The 21,471-nt window shown below is 36.2% G+C and overlaps 1 protein-coding gene across 1 annotated transcript in view; it reads left to right on the plus strand.

The window, feature by feature from the left end:
• The window catches only part of LOC125101538 (uncharacterized), a 323,109-nt gene that overhangs the window by 98,834 nt on the left and 202,804 nt on the right, over positions 1-21,471 (plus strand). The window contains 2 exon segments of the mRNA XM_047731961.1: positions 5,782-6,048; positions 10,025-10,235. Of these exon segments, the coding sequence (XP_047587917.1) occupies positions 5,782-6,048; positions 10,025-10,235 (478 nt within the window).

A 21,471-nucleotide genomic window follows, 5' to 3' on the forward strand; every position in this document is an offset into this window, starting at 1 on the left:
TTCTGAGCGTCCTTGATTTTGTGGGTTGATGTCTTTCATCAATATTGGTAAATTCTCAGTGATTATCTCTTCAAAATTTTTTCTCTGCAACCATTGTCTCTCCCTTTTTCCTTCAGGACTCTAATTATGTGTATTCATTATTGTCCCAAAGGTTCTTACATGCTTGGATCTTCTTTTTTCTTTTTTCTCTTTTTATTTATTTTATCTTTGTGGAAATTTTTATTGATTTCTCATTGAGTTCATCTATTCTTTTCCTGCTATGTCCATTTCTACTGTCCACTCAATAAACTTTTCATTTCAAGTATTTTATGACTTTTTTGTTGTTGTTCTAAACTTTTTACAAGTTCTCCCCTGGAGTTTCCTCCCTTAAATTATTTATTTCTATCTTTTCCTCTATTTTTTAATCCTAATTATGATTGTTTAATGTCTTTGTTAATTCTAACATCTGGGTCAGTTGTGGGTCAGTTTCCAGTGGCTGTTATCTTTTGTCTAGACATCATATATTCCTGCTTCTGTTGGCCAGACACAGTATATAAAGGACTTGTAAAGACTGAAGTAGAAAATATTTATCCCCCACTAAAAAGCTGTCTCTGTCAGGCAGCTGGGGTGAGGGAATGATCTCTCTGATTAGAATTAAGCTAAGTGGGGGTTAAGTTATAGCTTTAGTTAGTTTTAATTCATCACTGTTTTTCAAAAGTCTTGAGAGATAAAAGATTCCTCCTTCCAGTCTGGCTTGGTGTTCAAACACCATGTAACTGGGACTCTGCTGTGTTCCCCAGCCCTGCCTCAGGACTTTTGTGCCACTGGAGATCTTTCTTGGACTCTCACCCTGGACCCAATTACCTACATGCTGCTGAGTTCTGGATACAAGTCCTAAGGTTGAGAGTTGGTATATAGTGAGGACTCACTGTGCATCTGGGGGCTCCAATGTATTCAATATTCCACATTAGTCCAAGATTGCTCTATGTTTGACCAGTTTCTCCTTCTATCTGTAAAGTCTCTCACCCAATGACAGGTCTGCTCCCTCACCTGTTTCCTAAGATTAAAGCCCCCACTGAGTCTTAGTTCATTTATGAAAGACTTATTCCTCTCTGAGATTTAGTTTCCCCTAAATTTCTTTGTGTCCTCAGTTCCCCTGAGGGTTCAATAATATACATAAATGTGTGACTTAACTGGTGTTTTTCTTTATATAATGGGAATTATGGTCATTTATGATCATCTCCCTCATAAACAGAAGCAGAAAGTCTTCTGGTTTTTAAAGTTAAATTTAATTTTTTCAAGATTATATTTATTCATTTGAGAAAGAATGAGAGAGGGAAAGAGCACAAGTAGGGGAAGCATCAGAGGGAGGAGGGAAAGCAGGCTCCCAACTGAACAGGGAGCCCGATGATGTGGGGCTCAATCCCAGGACCCTGGGATCATGACTTGAGCCTAAGACAGATGTTTAACTGATTGAACCACGCAGGTGCCCCATGGGTCTTCTGTTTTTGAAATCACTTTGTTAATTTTTTTCTGATTATAAAAATAATAATCCTTTTCAAAATTCCAGAAAGTCCAGAAGATTGAAGAATACTTTATCAACATGCATTTTTGTCATTTTGAAAGACTATCCTAATCCTCTCTGCTTTGCTTCACTTTCATACTATTTGGTACCCAAGTGGAAAGAACTTTACTTTCTTTTCCACTTTTCCATGCAACCTTCAGCCTTCAGAATTCTTGTTTGTTTCTTGGATTTTGTTTGTTCGTTACTCTCCTTTCACATGCACATTCTGTTTCATCCTATGTCACCCAGTGAACTTAAACTGTATAGTGTCTCCTCCTTCAAAAAGTAGGCTCTTCTTGGTACTAAGACAATTAGGGACATTGTGACCCCCCAGCCACCAGGACTCTCATGATGAGATGGCAGTGGTGGTTGGCAGAGACCAGTACATTTATTTCCCTCATTATATAGCATTCAATTACATTATATAGCATTCAATTCAATTATGCTCATGGAAATATTACATCATAAGACAGCTGTGGAAGTATTCAGGTTTATGGAAAGGATCCTCTGAGAGACACAATGAAACTTAGTGATCCTTTGTTGCCAAAGAGGAAAAGAATGAGTCCCCAGCTACACATTACAGAGCAACCGGTCTCTCCTATGATACACGGTGAGGGAAAAACACTGAAAGATTAAATAAGATAAGACAACTATTGTCACATAAAGTAAATTCTTTTATTTGATAACGTATAGCTCTTATCCTGCTTTTCAATCAATACCACTGACTAGATTTTGTCATGTTCATATACTATTTTTTTTTTTTTTTTCCAGCAGTCAGGGTAGTTGCATGTGACTCTTCTATCTTGTGAAATAGGTTGCAGTGGAGTTTCCTTTTGTGCATGAGAATTGGCTTCTTTTTTTTTTTTAATTATTTATTTATTTATTTTACAGACAGAGATCACAAGTAGGCAGAGAGGCAGGCAGAGAGAGAGAGAGAAGCAGGCTCCCTGCCGAGCAGAGAGCCCGATGCGGGACTCGATCCCAGGACCCTGAGATCATGACCTGAGCCGAAGGCAGCGGCTTAACCCACTGAGCCACCCAGGCGCCCCGAGAGAATTGGCTTCTTATTTACATGGTTACAGCAGTCATGTGCTAGCCTGTGGTTATAGGTTATGTCTGGTAGCCTTGAACAGTTGTTTCTCATATGCAAAATGATACTGGTATTTTACATTTTTACAGATGAATTTTTACCTTGATATGTTCTTCTCTTCTTTATTAAATAAACTATAATCTAACTCATCTTGGAAATAGTTGAGATAAAGTCTTCAGATAATAATAATAATATTAATAATTATGTGCATTTCATGTTTTTATGAACATTTTTATACTTACTGTCCAGCCTGATATTTGTATCAATTTTGTGAAGAAATGCTTATCCCCTGGTCTTTTATTTGTTTTATTTTGTAAACTTCATTTACTTATTCTAGACAGAGCACAAATGGGAGGGTGATGGGGAGAGGGAGAGAGAATTTCAAGCAGACTCCGAGCTGAGTGGGGAACCCGATGTGGGGTATGATCTCACCACCCTGAGATTATGACTTGAGCCAAAAACGAGAGTCTGACACTTAACCATCTGTGCCACCCAGGTGTCCCTCCTGGTCATTTATCAGTGAGGAGACTTGAGTACACCAAAACCTTGATATAAAAAACAGAAGTGATAGCCTGTGACCACAGAAACTTAACAATAGAATTGGGTCAGTATGGCTCAAATTCTTACTTTATCTACTTTGAACATTATCACTGAGTCAGATCAGGTTAGTACAAGGCGGGTGCTTCTAAAGTCAGGGATGAGAATAGATAAAATTATTGTAATGGCCTCAGTTCAGCTTTATTTTTAAATGATGATCGAAAACAGGTTTCTGACTCAATTTTTCCTCTTCCTCTTTCTCATTTAGGTTTTATTTTCCTATCACAAAGGTTACTCACAGCCAAATAGCCAAATGAAAAGTATGGCTTGATTAAGAATCTCTTTTGTCAGTAATTTGTGTCTAATGTTTTTAGCTTTCCCATGGGCTGTTGTAGAAAATGGTAAATCTGGTTTAAATGAAACCTGATCCTGTTAATGGTTTAATAGCAGCTGCCACAGGGTTATGGTATTTTTCAACAGATGCTTCTGTTTCATTTTAAACATAAACTAAGTCTTAGAATATTTACATAAATCATATAAAATATGCCTACATGCTTTTGGATAAATTTATAAAATAATCTTAAGCAAGTCCTTATCTTTGCCCATTTGTAATTAGTCACATAGAATTTTAAAATGAAACTGAAGCTTATACTCTATTTTTTTAAAAAAAGGCATTTTCATGTCTTGCACTTCCCTAAAATTCTTTTTTTTTAAGATTTTATTTATTCATTTGAGAGCAAGAGAGTGAGAGCAAGGGGAGGGGTAGAAGGAGAGGGAGAAGAAGATTCTCCTCTGAGCAGGGAGCCTGATGCAGGGCTTGATCCCAGGACTCTGGTTCATGACCTGAGTTTAAGGCAGATGCTTAACTGACTGAGTCACTCAGGTGTCCCCTAAACTTCTTTTTTTAAAGGCCAAAGCACTCCATCTCTACAACAGGGGACCTGAAAAGATGGTTTGGTCAATCTGATCATTTCATCCGTCCTTATGCCTAACACTATTTATCGAACATTGACAGGCTGCTTATACAGTGACATGCATTATAATGTCAACTGAAAAAACAGGATAGTCACAGAATTAAATGGGACACTATTTTTCTTTCAAGAGGTAGACCTTTCAATAGTAATGCAAGCTATCATTATGACTAGGAATAGTTTCTCTGGAGTTTGTTTAACCACCTTTTGAAAAAACATGTCTTTGATGTCAAGCACTTGTGCTGGGTACATGAGCACTACAAAGATGAGTGACAGGCAAGTAGAACCATGATGGTGACAATTGATAGAAACTGTTATACAATAGAAGGGCCAGCTCAAGTAAAAAGGACTCAAATACAGTCTCTGGTGTTAGGTAACAGATTACAAGTTTGATTCCCAAAGACCATAGTGCCGAATCTTGAATAGGCAGGGACAAATTTGTCTTGTTGCTTGGGTCCCATTTTCATGGCAGTGTGTTTGCTCAATTACTTTGGACTGGAAAGGTTATTCATGTAAATGCATCCAAGAGTGAATTTTTCTTTAATTTTTTTTTATTTGCGTGTAGTTGACACACATGTTCCATCAGTTTCAGGTGTATATAACATAGTGAACTGACAAGTTTAAACATTGTGCTGTGCTCACTGCAGGTGTAGCTACTATCTGCCACGATACAACACTATTACCATATCATTGTTTATATTCCTTATGCTGCACCTTTTCGTCCTGTGATTTACTCAGTCCATGACTGGAAGCCTGTATTTCCCACTCCCCTTCACCCATCTTTTTTTTTTTTTTTAAGATTTTATTCATTAATTTGAGAGAGAGAGAGATCACAAGTAGGCAGAGAGGCAGGCAGAGAGAGAGGAGGAAGCAGGCTCCCTGCTCGAGCAGAGAGCCCGACTCGGGGCTCAATCCCAGGACCCTGAGAGATCATGACCCGAGCCGAAGGTAGAGGCCCAACCCACTGAGCCACCCAGGCCCCCTGCCTTCACCCATCTTATCCAACCTCCCATCCCCTTCCCCTCTGACAACCATCACTTTCTTCTCTGTGCTTATTGGTTTGATTCTGCTTTTTGTTTATTCATTTGGTTTTTGTTTGTTTGTTTTTATTCTTGTTGTTTGTTTTAGGTCCCACATATGTGAACTCATATAGTCTTTGTCTTTCTCAGTCTGACTTACTCTCTAGATCCTTTCATGTTGCAGATGGCATGATCTCATCCTTTTTAATGGTTGTGTAATATTGCATTATATATAGATATTCTACACACACCACATCCTCCTTCTCTATTTGTCTCTCAGGAGGGAGCTTTTAGGTTGCTTCCATATCTTGGCTATTATAAATAATACTTCTGTGGAAAGCAGTATGAAGTTTCCTCAAAGAAAACATAGAAATACCATGTGATCTGATAATTCCATTACTGGGTGTTTACCCAAAGAATATGAAAACACTAATTTGGAAGGATATATGTACCCCTAAGGTTTATTGCATCATTATTGACAATGGTTAATTTTTAAGGGCAAAAAATAGAAGTAAGACCCACTATTTACTTAATTATAAATTGGACATAGGCACCATTGAATATAGTGTGTTTCCATGTACAAGTATCCTAATCTTCCCTTGTCTTGGTATCTTTTCCTAGGTACTCCCTCCTAAGAAAGATGTGAAACCTGGCATGGCTTTCTTGTTTGAACTCTGTCTCCTTCGTGGGAAATACACTTGTTTTGACTGGGTTGTGGGCTGGGCAGCCTTCCCTTTGTGTGATAACAACTTTGATGTAGTAGAGGGAAAATTCAAGTGTCCCCTTCTCCGAGGACATTATGATCAGAGACTCGACAACTTTAGGAAAATGGAAGATTTGATTTGCTTGGACTTGGACCACTGGCTGTGCAATCTCTACTTTCAGTTTGTAATATGATTTTGTAAGTGGAAAAAAGAATTTAAAATTTTTCTAAAGCTGCTTATTTCTAGCCTTTACCTTACTTTTTATGCTTTGAAAATTTCAACAAGGATCATAAACCTGTTAAAGCTATCACATTCTGGGCACCTGGGTGGCTCGGTTGGTTAAGCCACTGCCTTTGGCTCAGGTCATGATCCCAGAGTCCAAGGATCAAGTCCTACATCCGGCTCCTAGCTCTGCGGGGAGTCTGCTAGTCTGCTTTTCCCTCTGACCTTCTTTCCTCTCATGCTCTCTCTCTCTCACTCTCTCTCTCTCTCTCTCTCGCAAATAAATAAATAAAATCTTTAAAAATAAAAATAAAATAAAATAAAATAAAAGTAATCACATCCTAATGCTTTCTTAATGCCGATTAAGTTGATTTCTACAAAGAAGGAATACAATCCTAGAATTGGCAGAAATCTTAAAGAAAATTTAACCCAAACTTGTAAGTCATGAGTGGCCCAGAAAAGTCACCCAAATCCTTCAATTCTCATTTTATAATTTGTTGCTGCTGGAGCTGATCTGTCCCAGCAACTTGGGTGTAAGGCTATGATGTTTCCTTATCAGAAGTACTAACTGAGCTACTATTATATATTGGGCACTGCTTACTCTATATATACAAATGAGATCAGATAGAGTCTGTGCCTTCTGGACGGTTGCCATTTATTTGATGAGATAGGCATGTATTCATGAAAAAAAAAAAACCAATGATTAATGACCCACATTTCCACAGGATAAAAATAGCCATTACAAAGCTCCCTTTACTACCCATACATACTCCTTAAAAACATGCTATATTATTTACCTCAGAAATTAAAAAAAAAAAATCACTCCAAAAAACCTGTGGGGATGTACCATTTACTTGTGTATGTTTGGAAATGTATTTTCTAACCAAGTCTTTTAGCAGAAATGTCATTGCATAAATTCATTCTAAGCAAATACCATGGGGGATCCAAAAATAAATAAATAAAATGACAGCATACATAAAGTATAAAGCATTCCAACACAATTTTAGTCTACTTCTCTCTTGTATGTCCAAATTTGTTCTTCCTGATTATGATGTCTTGCCACAGTGCCTGTGTCATAAGATGCCTTTTTTTTCTTTTTTCTTTTTCTTTCTTTCTTTTTTTTTTTTTTTTTTTTTTTTTGCTTACCTATATGTTTGTCTTTTCCCAATCTGTTTGTTCATCTAGCTAACTGGCTAGGTAGCTCTCAGTCAATCTAATCTAATCTATTTATGTATGTATCTATCTGTCTGTTACCTACCTATTACCATCATCTATCTACCAAAGTAATGGGACTATTAAATATAAACACTTCCAGGAAACACATGCAGTGTTGGGTTAAAAATCAGTAGCTCTATATCCTTCTTTTGTGATGGTCTTCCTATTTCTTACTTATTTGAAGTAGAATCAGCTGGCTTTTTTTTTTCCTTTTAGCTAAATCCATTAAAATGTTTTGTTGAAATGTCATTTTGAGATATTATAGGTTGCTGTCAAGAAAATAAATCTGAATCTAAACCCTAATATGTGCCTTTCTACTTATTCCGAAAATAGTGCCATTCTGAGTCAAATCTGACTATACGCTGAAATCCTGTAGGAAGCATTTAAAATACCATGGTTAGGGACGCCTGGGTGGCTCAGTTGGTTAAGCAGCTGCCTTCGGCTCAGGTCATGATCCCAGCATTCTGGGATCGAGTCCCACATCGGGCTCCTTGCTCATCAGGGAGCCTGCTTCTCCCTCTGCCTCTGCCTGCCATTCTGTCTGCCTGTGCTTGCTCTCTCTCCCTCTCTCTCTGACAAATAAATAAATAAAATCTTTAAAATAAAATAAAATAAAATAAAATACCATGGTTAGGTCTTGTTCCCAGAGATTTTGATTCAGTTGTTTTGAGGTGGGTGTCAGGATCAGAAGTTTATAAAAGTTTCTAACATGTAGAAACATGACATAAATGTATTTGAAAATGAATTCAAAGGAGTTATTGAAAAATCACCCAAATTTTGAAGAAAACTGTAGATAACCCATAACAAAATGTTTAACTAATTGGTGACTTGAATATCGTACCAAGAAATCAAAATGGAATAAAAATAAAAATAGAGTTGTAAAAGAAAACAAATTTTGATATGTTTGCTAGCTAATGTGAAAGGCATCTATAATTTTTACCGTTACCTAAAATTCAGAGGTTTCAATTACAGCAAGGAAAGTCAGCAACAATTTTATTTCATAAAAGGTCATCTGGGTAGTACCAGTATTGATTGTAAAGATATAAGCATTTTATATTTGAGATAAATCAGGAAGTGATGTTTAAAATTTACAAGATCAAGAAAAGTAGTTATTTGGTAAATAGCTTAGGAAGCTTGATTTCACTAAAATCTACTTGATTTGGACACATTACTAAACTTTTCCTCTTTTTTTTTTCCTGATTCCCTTTTTTGAAAATTGGTGAAAAATAATATTATGATTTATTTGTAGAGCCCTCTGGCCATTAGTCATCACAGATGGTTGTAATTGCCTACTAGCTTTCTTATTTGGTAACAGATCTTCTCTCTATATTTCATGGAACGGGGGCTGCAAGGTGAGTCTTACTGATGAGAATAATGCCATTAGTCAAGACAGGATTTTCTGAGCATAAGGCAGAATAAATAGGAATGTATTTGCTTCTCTTTCATGAGGATAAAAATGAAATTTTCCTATCTTTAAAACTGATTTTCCTCTTATGTGAAATTCTAAAATATTAGGATTTTTCCAATGTGAGTTTTCTCAAGTGCAATTTTTGAACAAGTCAATGTAATTTTTGAGTACTCTTTCTGGAGTCACTCAGATAAAAAAAAATAATAACTTGGAACAGAGAAGAGAAAAGATGGGTGAACCACTAGAACAGAAAAGTGGTTTCTGTAATGCAGCTTTAGAAGAGATGAAAGGAAATAATTCAGATAAATTATGATCATTTCCCTCCCACATCTGTTAGTGGAAAGAAAGTGGCAGGGCGTGTGGCTTAGCTGTGACCTCACATATTCTACCACGTTGTGATTAGGGATAGAACTCGGGCTCACACCCGGAACGTGGAGACAGGAGAACAGGTCTGATTGGGCCCCCCTAGGGTATGTGAAAGAATCCAAGAGGAGCAACTCTGCAAGCAGGATAGCCTTTAATTATTTCCCAAACTCCTGCACTTTTCTAAATATTTCATTTCCTGTGTCATTATTTCCACCAAGCTCTTTATTATTAAAATTGAAAACATAGAGAAGTGCTTGGGTGGCTCAGTCATTAAGTGTCTGCCTTTGGATCAGGTCATTATCCCAGGGTCCTGGGATCGAGCCCCACATCAGGCTCTCTGTTTAGCGGGAAGTCTGCTTTCCCTCTCCCACTCCCGCTACTTGTATTTCTGCTCTCGTTGTCTCTCTGTCAAATAAATAAATAAAATCTTTTAAAAATATAAATAAATAAATAAAATTAAAACAAATAAAATAAAAATAAATAAAATAAAAATAAATAAAATTTTAAACATGGAGAAAAGTTGAAAAAAAAAATGGCACAATGAACACCCATAGTTTCACCACGAGATTCTACAATCTTGTCTTTTATATTTGAATTAGAAATACTGTTTCTTGGAGACAGTGAATACTGAGTAAATATTTGCCAACTTGATCCTGGTATCAGACAGTGTTACTTGTGAGAAGAAATTAAAGAAAATTATAAGGCAAGACAAAGAAAAAACTAAGGACTATATAAAACAGTGGTAATATCTGAAACAATTATGTAAATCTGCTAATACAAAAAATGCATTTTTTTGTAAGGCAGCCAAACACAAGCAAATATAAGGTTTGGAAAATGAAATTCATCATGGACATTTTGGAGTCTGCATATTGTATCATTGTTCTAGGGTGAAATTAGCTGTGTGTGCACTATTTTCAACTGTTTAGATAAGAGATTTCTCTCTGAATAGGTTATTAAACTTCCTCTGTGTTTGGATGATCAACAAACCTATGAAAGACAAACTCCACTTCCCCCTGAATTTCCAATTTCTTTAATGGCTGAAGTACAGGAAGCAGAATCAGGTGTGGAGAATACCCTAGGCCTTTCAGAGAAACAAACGGAGGAAAACATTCATGCATCACTGAATGGTAAGACTAAACCCTCCCTACACTCTTCTCAGGGTTCATAGACTGTTTTTAGCATTCTTTTCCTAGTATGTCAAGTTGTGTTATATTGCAGAAAACTGAGAAAGACATTAATTAGTGTATTTCTTACTATGCCATGCTGCTTAAAGAGAATGTATTCGACAAGAATATCAGTTTCCATATAGCATAATTATTAATTAATTACAATCAAATATAAAATTACTTCATTGAAACACAAGTCTTTCTCTATGGCGTTATGGCTCTAAAAATATTTTTTTAGTTTTTTGGGGGACAAATTGACTTTTTTTTGGCTCTTAGTTCTAGAACCAAGCCTTCTTGGTTGCTTACAAGAGTGTTAACCAACAGATGGCTATGAAAGAGAAAATATTCTCAGAAAGAAGTTCTCAAATAATATAGTTATTTTATAAACCTCAGTTTTCAACGACTGACTTAATCAAGCACTAAATAAGCAAATAGCATTCTTTGTACGATTTAATGAATAGAAGTTTCAGCCTACAGAAGGGATATACTAGAGATGACTATTATTTTTTGCAAGATAATTATTTCCTTTACCAAAAGATTCAGAAGATTCTCTAACCGGTTGGATCTCCTAACAGTAATAATAGTGTTAGAAGCAAGAGTAAGGGATGGATGGTTGTAGTAATTATATTATTACTTGTAGTAAAGATAGTAACTCTTACAGTATTACCAGCATAATACTAATATTAGAAGGATTACCACTAATAATAATTACATGTGATGTAGGTTTGTCACGTGCCAGTACTGTGGTAGGGACTATATTCTTTAGTTTGGAGGTTGTCAAATATTTTAAACATACTGTACAGAAAATAACATAACATAAACCAGTAATCAGTACCCAGCTGTATCCATTCTTGCTATTTTGATATATGTTGCATCTTTTCTCCACAACTTTTCTTTTAAAAAGTAATATTTTACATGTGATTAAAGCCTTCTGTGAACTCCTTGCTCATTCTGTTCCCAACCCTCTGAGACTTATTGATCATTCCCATGTATGTTTCATTCACATTTCCTACATATGTATGTAATTATAAACAATGTATCTTCTCTAAGTTTCTAAGATTTGTGTTGAGTAACCATGCTTTATATCTATTTCTGCAAATTCATTTTCTCTCAGTATTATCCTTGACATTTGCACAACTCCTACACACACACCAACATGTATTTTTGGTTTATTGATTTTACTGCTGCACAATTGTATACATGGTGATATGCATGATTGTAACAAACTTTATTTTTATTTTATTCGTTGTTTCAAGTCCTACTCAGTTGCAAGCAAGATTACAGTGATTACTCTTGGACATGTCATTCTTGTGCACGTAGGTGCAAGTTTCAATAGAGTAAAAGATATTTCCTATCCTGGAGAGGAACCACTGAATCACAGGGCACACACTTTTAAAATTTTTAGCATAGTGACAATTTGCTATCAAAGTAGTTGTATTGATTTGCCCTTCTAACAGCTGGGTAGGAGTTGGTTTGGTTCACATCCTATCAATCTTCGTTATAATTAGTTTTGCCAATTCAGTTGCAATGCAGTATCTCTTTGTTTTCATGAGACTATCCCTGAATATGACTAAATTGGAGCTTTTTTTTTTTTTCATACCTTTCTGTTAATCATGTGTGTTTTATTTTCTGTGAATTGCCTATACCTAAATTTTATTCACTTTTCCTTTGGGTCATTTTAAAAACTTTTTCTTATTGAACTGTAAGAGTTCTGGACCTTTTGTTTTTTAATGTGGGATGACTCATGGGAAGCATTTGATTTCTAATTCAATCTTTGATTGCTATTGATTATTCAATCGTTCTATTTAATTCATTTGAAAAACTACTTGAATTAAATTAGTCATAGTATTACATATTATGTACATATTATATAGATGTATATAATGCGATATAATGTTATATATACATATGTTAAATATATAATGTAATATATTACATATTATGCACATAATACATGTATATATATGTTGGTATACATAGTATATTATCTTTAAAGTTTATTTCCTTTTGTTACAGTTTTATTGAACAGAGAATACACTCAGATTGTTCAAAACAAAATCTGCCTCCCACTGCAGACTATTTCTTCTCCTTGGAGGAAACTAATGTTTTTTGTGTAGTGTTCAATAGATGTTTTATGTCTCTAAAAGAAAATATGTAAAAATACTATTATAATTTTGAAATACCACTAAATTTATAATTATGTTCTTCTTTTCATTATTAACATTGGTTAATATATGCCTTTTTTGTTTTTCTTTACCATCTTGGTTGAATTTTATCTTTTTATTCATTTTTTTAAAAGTATACTACTGCTCTTCTACCTCCATTAAGACTTTCTCTCCATTGATCTTTTGTTTTTTGTGTTTATACTCAGCTTTATTATTTCTTTGCTCCTATTTTTTCTGTTTTTTTGGGAGGGAGTTACCTTTTAATCTCCTTGATTGGAAAGCTTAAGTCTTTATCTTCAGTTTTTATTTACCTATGTGTGAAATCGTCAGTTCTGACTAGATCTGTACATTTATCACTGTAGTTCTGTCAAATATTGCTTTGTATATTTTAAATGTGTTGTTAAATGCCTGTAATTTTATGATTATTAACTTTTGTGTTATTATTTCTTTATATAGATGTAGTCTCCCTCTATGTTTATGAATGCTTCAATTTATTTTATTTTTTTAAATTTAATTTCTTTTCAGTGTAACAGAGTTGATTGTTTATGCACCACACCCAGTGCTCCATGCAATACATGCCCTTCATAATACCTACCACCAGGCTCCCCCAACTCCCACACCCCCGGCCCCTTCAAAACCCTCAGATTGTTTTTCAGAGTCCATAGTCTCTCATGGTTCATCTCCCCCTCCAATTTCCCTCAACTCCCTTCTCCTCTCCATCTCCCCATAATGCTTCAATTTATATTCTATTCCTTCTGATATTAATACTACCACCTGATTTTTTTTAATAAGTATTGTTATGGCATATATTATTTTTCTAATATTTATCTTAAGAATTTAAAACTCATCTGTGGTGTTCTTTTGAGTATGGCTTAACAGCATAAATCTAGATTTTATTTTTGCACTCAAGACAAGTATTTAATATGTGTCTTTTAACAGGTGAGTTTAATTTTTTGTAAATACTATTATTACTGTTATATTGGTACTTGCTGATAACATTAACATTTTTTGCAATTTATTTTTGCCATCCTATTTCTTTGCTTTTTAAAAATACTTACTGAATTTTTCTTTAACCAAAAATAATTTTCTTTATTTTGTTTATCCTCTGTTTATAATCTACAGATTTTATTGTTAATTATTTCAGATGTTATCCTGAATTTTCTCATCTATGTATTTAATTGAAAATTGTTTTAAAAGTCTGATTTCATCTGATTTTTCTCTTCTCTTCCTGAGCATGATAAGGACTTTTATTATGTTTGACCTACCCATCAAACATCTCCATGTACTCTCAAGTTATTGTTGGCCATGTTTCCAGGTCACTCTTTTATTAAACAGAAAGCTTTGTTGTTGTTGTTGTTGTTGTTGTTTTTTAGTCTCAATAGAAAATTAATATACTGACATATTTGGTAAATACTTGTGTTTCATAGTATTTTTATGTAGCTTGTCTCCACTTTCATTTTTCTTCTTGTTGAAAAAAATTGTTAGTAATTCATTTAGAGTTTGAGTCTGTAATATGGTAAACTGTCTTAGCCTTTGTATGTCTGAAAAGTCTTTATTCTTTTCCCACTTTACTCACTTTTCCTCATTGCTATCATTTATCCATGTATACATTCTAGGGTAGTAATAACTCCTTCGCTATTTTCTTGTGTGTCTTTTTGTGTCTATTGCGGCTGATAAGAAGTTGATATAAAGTGGGTAGCCATCAAATGATCTTAAGAAAGGGAGTGACTTGGGGTGCCTGTGTGGCTCGATTGGTTAAGTAGCTGACTCTTGATTTTGGGTAAGGTCATGATCTCAGAGTCCTGGGTCCAAGCTTGAGTCAGGCTCCTCACTCAGTGGGGTGTCTGCTTGAAATTCTCTTCCCCTTTCCCTCTCCCCTCCCCCTGCCCATATGCTCTGTCTTGCTCTAAAATTAAAAAAAAAAAAAGTAAATCTTAAAAAAAAGAAGGGGAGGGATGTATTTCAATTTCTATTTTAGGTGGTTCCCTCTGGTAATTTTTAGGAAGGTTTATTTGAGGAGGAAAAGTCTAAAACCAGATCAGTTTGGAAAATATTAGAGTAGTGTCAGCCACAGAAGAGGGCCTGAATTAGGGCAGTGACAGTAACGTTGGAGAAGAGAGTTTAAATTTATAGAATATTAAAGATGTGTAAAAGAATGACTATAGGACAAAGAATAAAAATGTCCCTGTTGCTTGGTTGGATACTGATGGTGAGGGATCATTAAGGAAGATTCCTAATTTTTTAGCATGGCTAGACATGGGTATTAACCAGCAGATAATATGAAATAAAGGAAGAGGGACAAGATTAGAGGGGAAAAAAACAAATGAACAAACATGAGCTTGATTTTGGACCTACTGAGTTTGAGATCCTTATGTTGTATCCAAGTTAAAATGTTTAGGAGACATGTTTGGGAAAGTGGGAGAGATATGGAAAGTAGGGAGGAAGAATGTGTCCCTTACAGAAACATAAACACATAGACTACAGAAGTTGCTAAGTGGTTGAGCTCCACCATGAAGAGTATGTAGAGTGAGGGAACTTTTGGGTTGAGATATAGGTCAGGGAAAAAGCAGAGATTTTGGGGAAGAGATATGGGATCCCTGCCATAATGGCCAGACCTAAAGACTGCTGTATTTGATTTCCTAATGAGATCTGCCTTCTTGTCTTATTCTGCCTATCAGCTGGGCAACACAGAGCTTCATAGTCAACTTCTGGTGGTAAATGTTTTTTGTGCCTAGAGTTGCCCAAGTGCATTGGAGATTATGCCTTGCTGAGCTGAATAAAACTCCACTGAAGGCCATACTCCATTTTTAGAAGCCCTGCTTCCTTCCCTAAGATCTGGGCCCAATATAAGCCCTGAGCTTCCTTAGTCATACTTGACCTGTTTCCTTGTGAGCAAACTATTATCATCAGCTAATGATAACTAAGATACCATCACCTCCAGACAACTAAATGTCACTTTATAATTATATACACCTGGGAACATTATATTGAAATTTTATATATAAAATTCATAAATATTGAATTATGTCATCTGGTTTTAAACAAATATTTGGTAAAATAAATTAGATATAAGATACAGTAGTCCTCCCTTATCTGGTGGCGAGGATGCATCCCAAGACCTCCAGTGGATGCCTAAAACCCCAGATAGTATTGAACTCTGTTATACTATGTTTTAGTTATCAATTAGGTACAGGAAGAGATTAACGATAACTAATAATAAACTAGGACAATTATAACAAAGTATTTTAACTAAAGTTCTATGAATGTGCTGTCTCTTTTTCTCTCTGAAAATATCTTGTTATATTGTGCTTACCCTTCCTGAGAAAATTTGAGATCATAAAATGTTTATGTGATGAGATGAAATGAGATGAATGACTTCAGCTCTGTGACGTTGCCTTTGGCTACTACAGACCTTCTGACGAAATGTGCATCTGTAACCTGGAGTCCCTTTCTTCCTCCCTTCTTCCCTTCCTCTCTCTCTCTTTCTCCTTCCTTCCTTCCCTCTTTCTTTCCTTTTTTCCTTCCTTCCTCCCTCCCTGCCTCCTTCTTTTTCTTTCTTTCCTCTTCTTTGTTTTTTTATTTTTTATTTTTTTTCCTCCCAATGCTTTAACATTAAGCATGGAACTCAAGATCTTATTTTAGAATTTTTAACTTTTGAGAAAGCAGCTTCTGACTTAACAGTGATAATATTTCAGTGATACTGACATTTTAACCTAGTTTTAGGATACTGAGCCGAAGACTAGAAGCAATTACTCTTAGACCATTTTTCATCGGACCATTTTTGCTTTCTAGTTTTTCCTCAGGGTACTGTGGCTTTATTTTCCACACCTACTGCACTGTGCTCTGAACTTGGCTTTTCAAATGCTGTCTGCCCTCAGTTCCCCTAACAGGAGGACAGGTGACACTCCAAGCAACATGAATACTGACACAATCAGTATGAGAATGCTATGTACTGGGAGAGAAAGAATCTTTCTGCTTTAAGACAAGTCTTGGAAAAGGCTGATTTGCATTTGCTCTTCTCTGAGCTCAGAAACTGATTCCAGCTTCACATTCAAAGACTGCGCAGGGACATTTTGCTCCTATTCAGAATAGATTTATACAAAAAGATAACATACAAATCTCTTCAAATACATGTCTCTGCTACATTGCTTATATTTAGTTATTTTTCTTAGTGGCTTCCTAAACATATTATTAGCAGTTAATATCCCCCATGGGTTTGTTTTCTAATATATCAGGGCTGTGCTACAGTACACTGTTTCTGCCACTCATATGTTGCTAAGAGATTTAATAATGGGTAAACAAACACAACATGTGGTAATTCATTTCAAATTAAAAGTTTATTAAACTCTGGCTTGATGGCTTTCTGGCTATTTACAATTAAAGGAGCAAACCTTAGGGAAGGGGTGACCACGTGATGTGTTCATGGCTGCAACGTTCCTCTCTGAAAAATATGTTTATGATCTTCCACAAGCTGTCCCACATTGATAGGCTCCATACGTAATCTGCCGAATCTACCCTAGTCCCCAAATCATGAAAAAGTGACTAATGTTCCCTGCAAGTGCACACACGTTTACACACACACACACACACACACACACACACACACTCTTGAGAGGATTCTGAATTTAATCCCAAGGTTGATATTTTAAGTGATGGTCAGCCTTGCAAATAGGTGGATGCCTGAGGCCAGAAAGTTATTTCTGAAAGTCTGGAAGAAGAGAGCCGCCATATAACTTTTGGGTTATTACCATCTTTTAAGGCTGTTTTACTTTTTTAAGGGGCAGTCTAGGGAAATATTTGTTATGCTTGATAATTTTGTTTTGTATGTGCCTACATTGCATAAACAATGGTCTCTGGCAACATCTATCTATGTTTCATGATGCAGAATTCAATTCGGGAGAGTTTTATTGTGTAACCACTGTCAACAAAGCACGCTGCTAAATGCTCTGGGAATACAAAACAAAATAACATGCAATCCTTGACCTGTGGGGGCTTACTTGAGCCCAAACTTACTCTTCCACTGAGAAATACACACACACACACACACAAACACAAATACACATACATGTTGAATAGGTGGTGGGGAGGTCTACCAGCACTCTATTTACATACAGGACCAGCAAACCTTCTGGGACAAACTTCAGACTTGGAGAAATGAAGCAGATGCAATTAGCTAATTAGCTAAGAAAGAATAAGAAGAAAGATAGGTGAAAGTGGAAATGTATGCTGTCTGTCAATCAGACTTGTTCTCTAGCTCGGTTATCTTACAGTGGAATTCCCAGGGAGAGGGGGCCTGTGTGGAAATACTCACCAGCCTGCTGAAAGAGAGAAACTTCTCTATGAAATTATGTAAGACATGGAAGTATACAATATAGTATAGTACATACTGTCCTGTGACACATTGAGTTATGTTATCTACATATGCTGTGTTCTCTATACTACAATTCAGTAATTCAAGTTGTTCCAGAGCCCACCGTGGGACAAGCTAAGAAGGCAGATAGTGAGCTCATGCAAAGTGATCTGATAAACAACCAGAAACAAATGAGTGAGCTTTTGGAGGCGGGTGAATTGCATGAACACTTTTTTTTTTTAAATGCAGTATATTTTAAATTCTATATTGTGGTGATCTGGAAAATATGTGTTAATTTCACAGTTTTGACCTGGGGTTAGAAAGGTAGTTTGGAGTTCAAAAGTCAAGCATTGATGGAAATGCTTTTGGATAAAAGAATAGCCATAAGAAAAGTTAAGAAGTCAGAATGGTACAAAGTATATTTGAAGAACGATAAGGAACCATAGGATTCCAGCATACACATGGCGGTACATTTGGGCAAAGCGTAACTGAAGGCAAGAAATCCAGTAAGAAGGCCATTGCATCAGCCCGAAGAAGAGGTGGTAAGAGCTAGAGGTAGGATAGTGGCGGTGGAATGTAATCAAGAGGGCTCATTTAAGAGAAGTGTTAAACTTGAGCCAACAGGATTTGGTAGACGAATAGCTGCACCATAAAAACAAACAAACAAAAAACGTTAAACTGATAGTCAGGAGATTTCTATCTCAGGTATCTCGGAAAATAGTGTTGCCCTTATCAGAGATGAAGTATCCAGAGGAGCAGGTAACAGTTGGCCAGTTGGTTTTGATCAATTAAATTTAAAGTGTTGGGGAAATTAAGAAGGCTGTGACTAGCTTGGGGTCGAAAAAAATGGACTTAAACTCAGGAGGGTCCTATGGGTGTCATCCTAATAGGGATGGGGCCCAAACCATAGCACAAAGAGTGGAAAAGCTATAGGAAAACCTTAATTTAAGGGATGGATGAGAGAAGAGGGTGAAACAAATTTCCAAGGAGCATTCTGAAGTAGTAGAAGGACCAAGAGGTGTGGCCTCATGGGAGCTATGGAATTTTAAGAATCTCATGAAGGGGAGAGAGTGGTCACATCAGTAAAATACTCTGTTACAGCATTACTCAAACTTTAAATGCACACACATCGCCCAAAGATCTAGTTAAAATGCGAGTTCTGATTCAGTAGGTCTAAGATGGTCATTAGACTCCTCAGCTCCCATATGATCCATATGCTGGGAAGACTGACTCAGGCAAAGATGAAAAGACAGCTTGCTTTGAAAACAAAGTTCATTTTGATGCCTTTTGAGGGAACACATAAGAAATGAGGGCACAAACCAAACTGCAATGACCAGAGGAGGGAACAAGAAGGAATTAAGGCAGTGCATATAGAAGACACTCTTAAAAATGAGAAGGAAAGAGTTTCAACAGCAGCTTAATGGAGTCAAGGGTTGAGGGAAGATTGTATCTTTTTTTTTTTTTTTTTTTTTTTGGTAATGGCTGAACACTTACTCCTCTCTTAATAAACAATGGGAAAATACCTGCAGGAGGAAAAGTCAAGAATGCAGGAGAGAGGGAAATTGCTGGGATGAGTTCCCATCATAAGTGGATAGATGGGAGAGGTGAGTCCTGGGAAGGAGATAGTATAATTCTTCCTCTGAGGTAAAAGAGAAAAGAGAAAAAAGCAGAATAGTTTAAACAAATTCTATGATATTTTCTACGTAAGAAAAAATAAAAAAAAAAACAAGCAACAATAGCAACCTTTAAAGAAAAAAATTCTTTGTGAAATTTAGGAAATGTAATAAATCACTGAGAAACAATGATGTTATTTGAAATTCTAATTTCAAGTGTCTTAATCTTGTTAAACACTTTCCCTTCTGGTCCCTCTCAAGGTAAGCTACAGTTTTCAAAGTTGCTGGAGGTTTTGGTCTCAGGACAAAATGGCTCTGATACCTTCTGGAAAGGCTGAGCCACCCAAGTGTAGAAAGCACCTGCTTCGAAAGAATATGCGTTAATTGTGGCACTCATTTTTTATACAGTGTTATTAAGAAATAATGGGACCACGTTTTATTACTCCCAGATGGGTCAGTGATATAGGGGTTAGATAGATGTTCTCCGGGACCCCCATTAGAATGGTACCATGTATCCAGGAAGCCCAATCCAAAGAACTTTTGAAATAATAGATTTCCACTCTGATATCTAATTATTTTTTGCTTCAACCTGTGATCCTATAAGGGTACTCCATATTCCTTTGTCAATGAGCCACTCATCCATCTTGGGAAGTGTATTTCTTTGGGAATATAGATAATTAGATGAGTCCATTGTCTCTTGCTTCCTAGAGCTTACTTATCAATGATTATAACATAAATATTATCATATATAAGAGGAAACAAAGAACCACTAATTATTCTTACATCATGTGCCATATGTACTGAAACCAATTAATACTGTCGTGAGCCTTTTCATTATAAAACCAGATCACTCGAAACTGACTTAAAAAAAAAAAATTTAAGTCCCACTTGAAATTAACTAAAATGTTGATAAATCCTGAAGGAAGTCTATTCATACTAAAATATTAATTTGCCTGTATCTGTGGTTCAAGAAACCTAATAAGAACAAGGCTTCTTACATCTGCCTGTACATTGACTCTTCCATGGAGCTTTAAACAAATTCTCTTGTCTAGGCTTGGCCCCAGAGCAAATGGATCAAATTCTCAGGGTGGGAGGGGGGAGCAGGACCCAGACATTGTTATTCTTATAAAAACTCTGGTAATTCTAATGTGTAGCCAGAGTTGAGAAACACTGATGTACAGCTGTTGATTGTTCTGGTTTTCTTCAGTTCCTACAAATGGAGCAAGGTGATTTCCACCTTAGGGCACACGTTGGTGCTATTTCCTCCAATCATAAGAGTCTTCTCCTGCCTAGTTTTTCTTCCTTGATAATCTAGCTTTCCAAAGAAGGAAGGCCCTGTGCAGTGCCTCCACTGAATTCCCCAGAGTTCTTTCCCTTTGTAGCAATTATGACAGACTCTTGTCTAGTCCACGCATTCTGCCACTGTCCCTGGCAGACAATAATTGGTCAGCCAAGATTTGTTAAATGAATGGGTGAATCAATGACAATTGATTGGAGGGGAGAAGGGGTGGGGAGATGGGTAAACCTGGTGGTGGCTATTAAGGAGGGCACGTATTGCATGGAGCCCTGGGTGTCGTGCATAAACAATGAATCTTGGAACACTGAAAAAATAAAATAAAATTTAAAAAATGACAATTGTGGATTAGCAAAGCCAAGAAATGCAAAGGAATGGTTTTCACTTAGCTATCACACTGTGGTACAGGGAAAGATAATATGGACTCAAGGTCTGAAAACCAGTGTGAATCACAAGTTTACTATCCAGTAAACTTGAGTATTTGTGAAGATTTGTGAGGTAGTTTCCTTATGTATATGAAATAAGACTAGTAATGGCTGAATTTTCTACTTGCAAGTTTGTGGGGAGAGTCAAATAACGTACTAAATGTTCTAGTAATTCATTAATCTTTTAATTTGAAACTGTTCTCTGTTATGCAACAGAAATTTTAGAGTCCTCTCCAGCTTTGGTTCCTAAAGATGAGAATGAGGGCAGGAGGTGGCCTAACTATGGTGTGCACTGCAGCCTTACTTCGAATGAGACACCCTGAGAGGGACTTTGAAACAGACGTGCTCTTAGATGTATATATAGGGCCTCCCTTCATCGCTAG

The sequence above is a fragment of the Lutra lutra genome, chromosome 6, assembly GCF_902655055.1.
Source record: "Lutra lutra chromosome 6, mLutLut1.2, whole genome shotgun sequence".
NCBI classification, from domain to species: domain Eukaryota; kingdom Metazoa; phylum Chordata; class Mammalia; order Carnivora; family Mustelidae; genus Lutra; species Lutra lutra.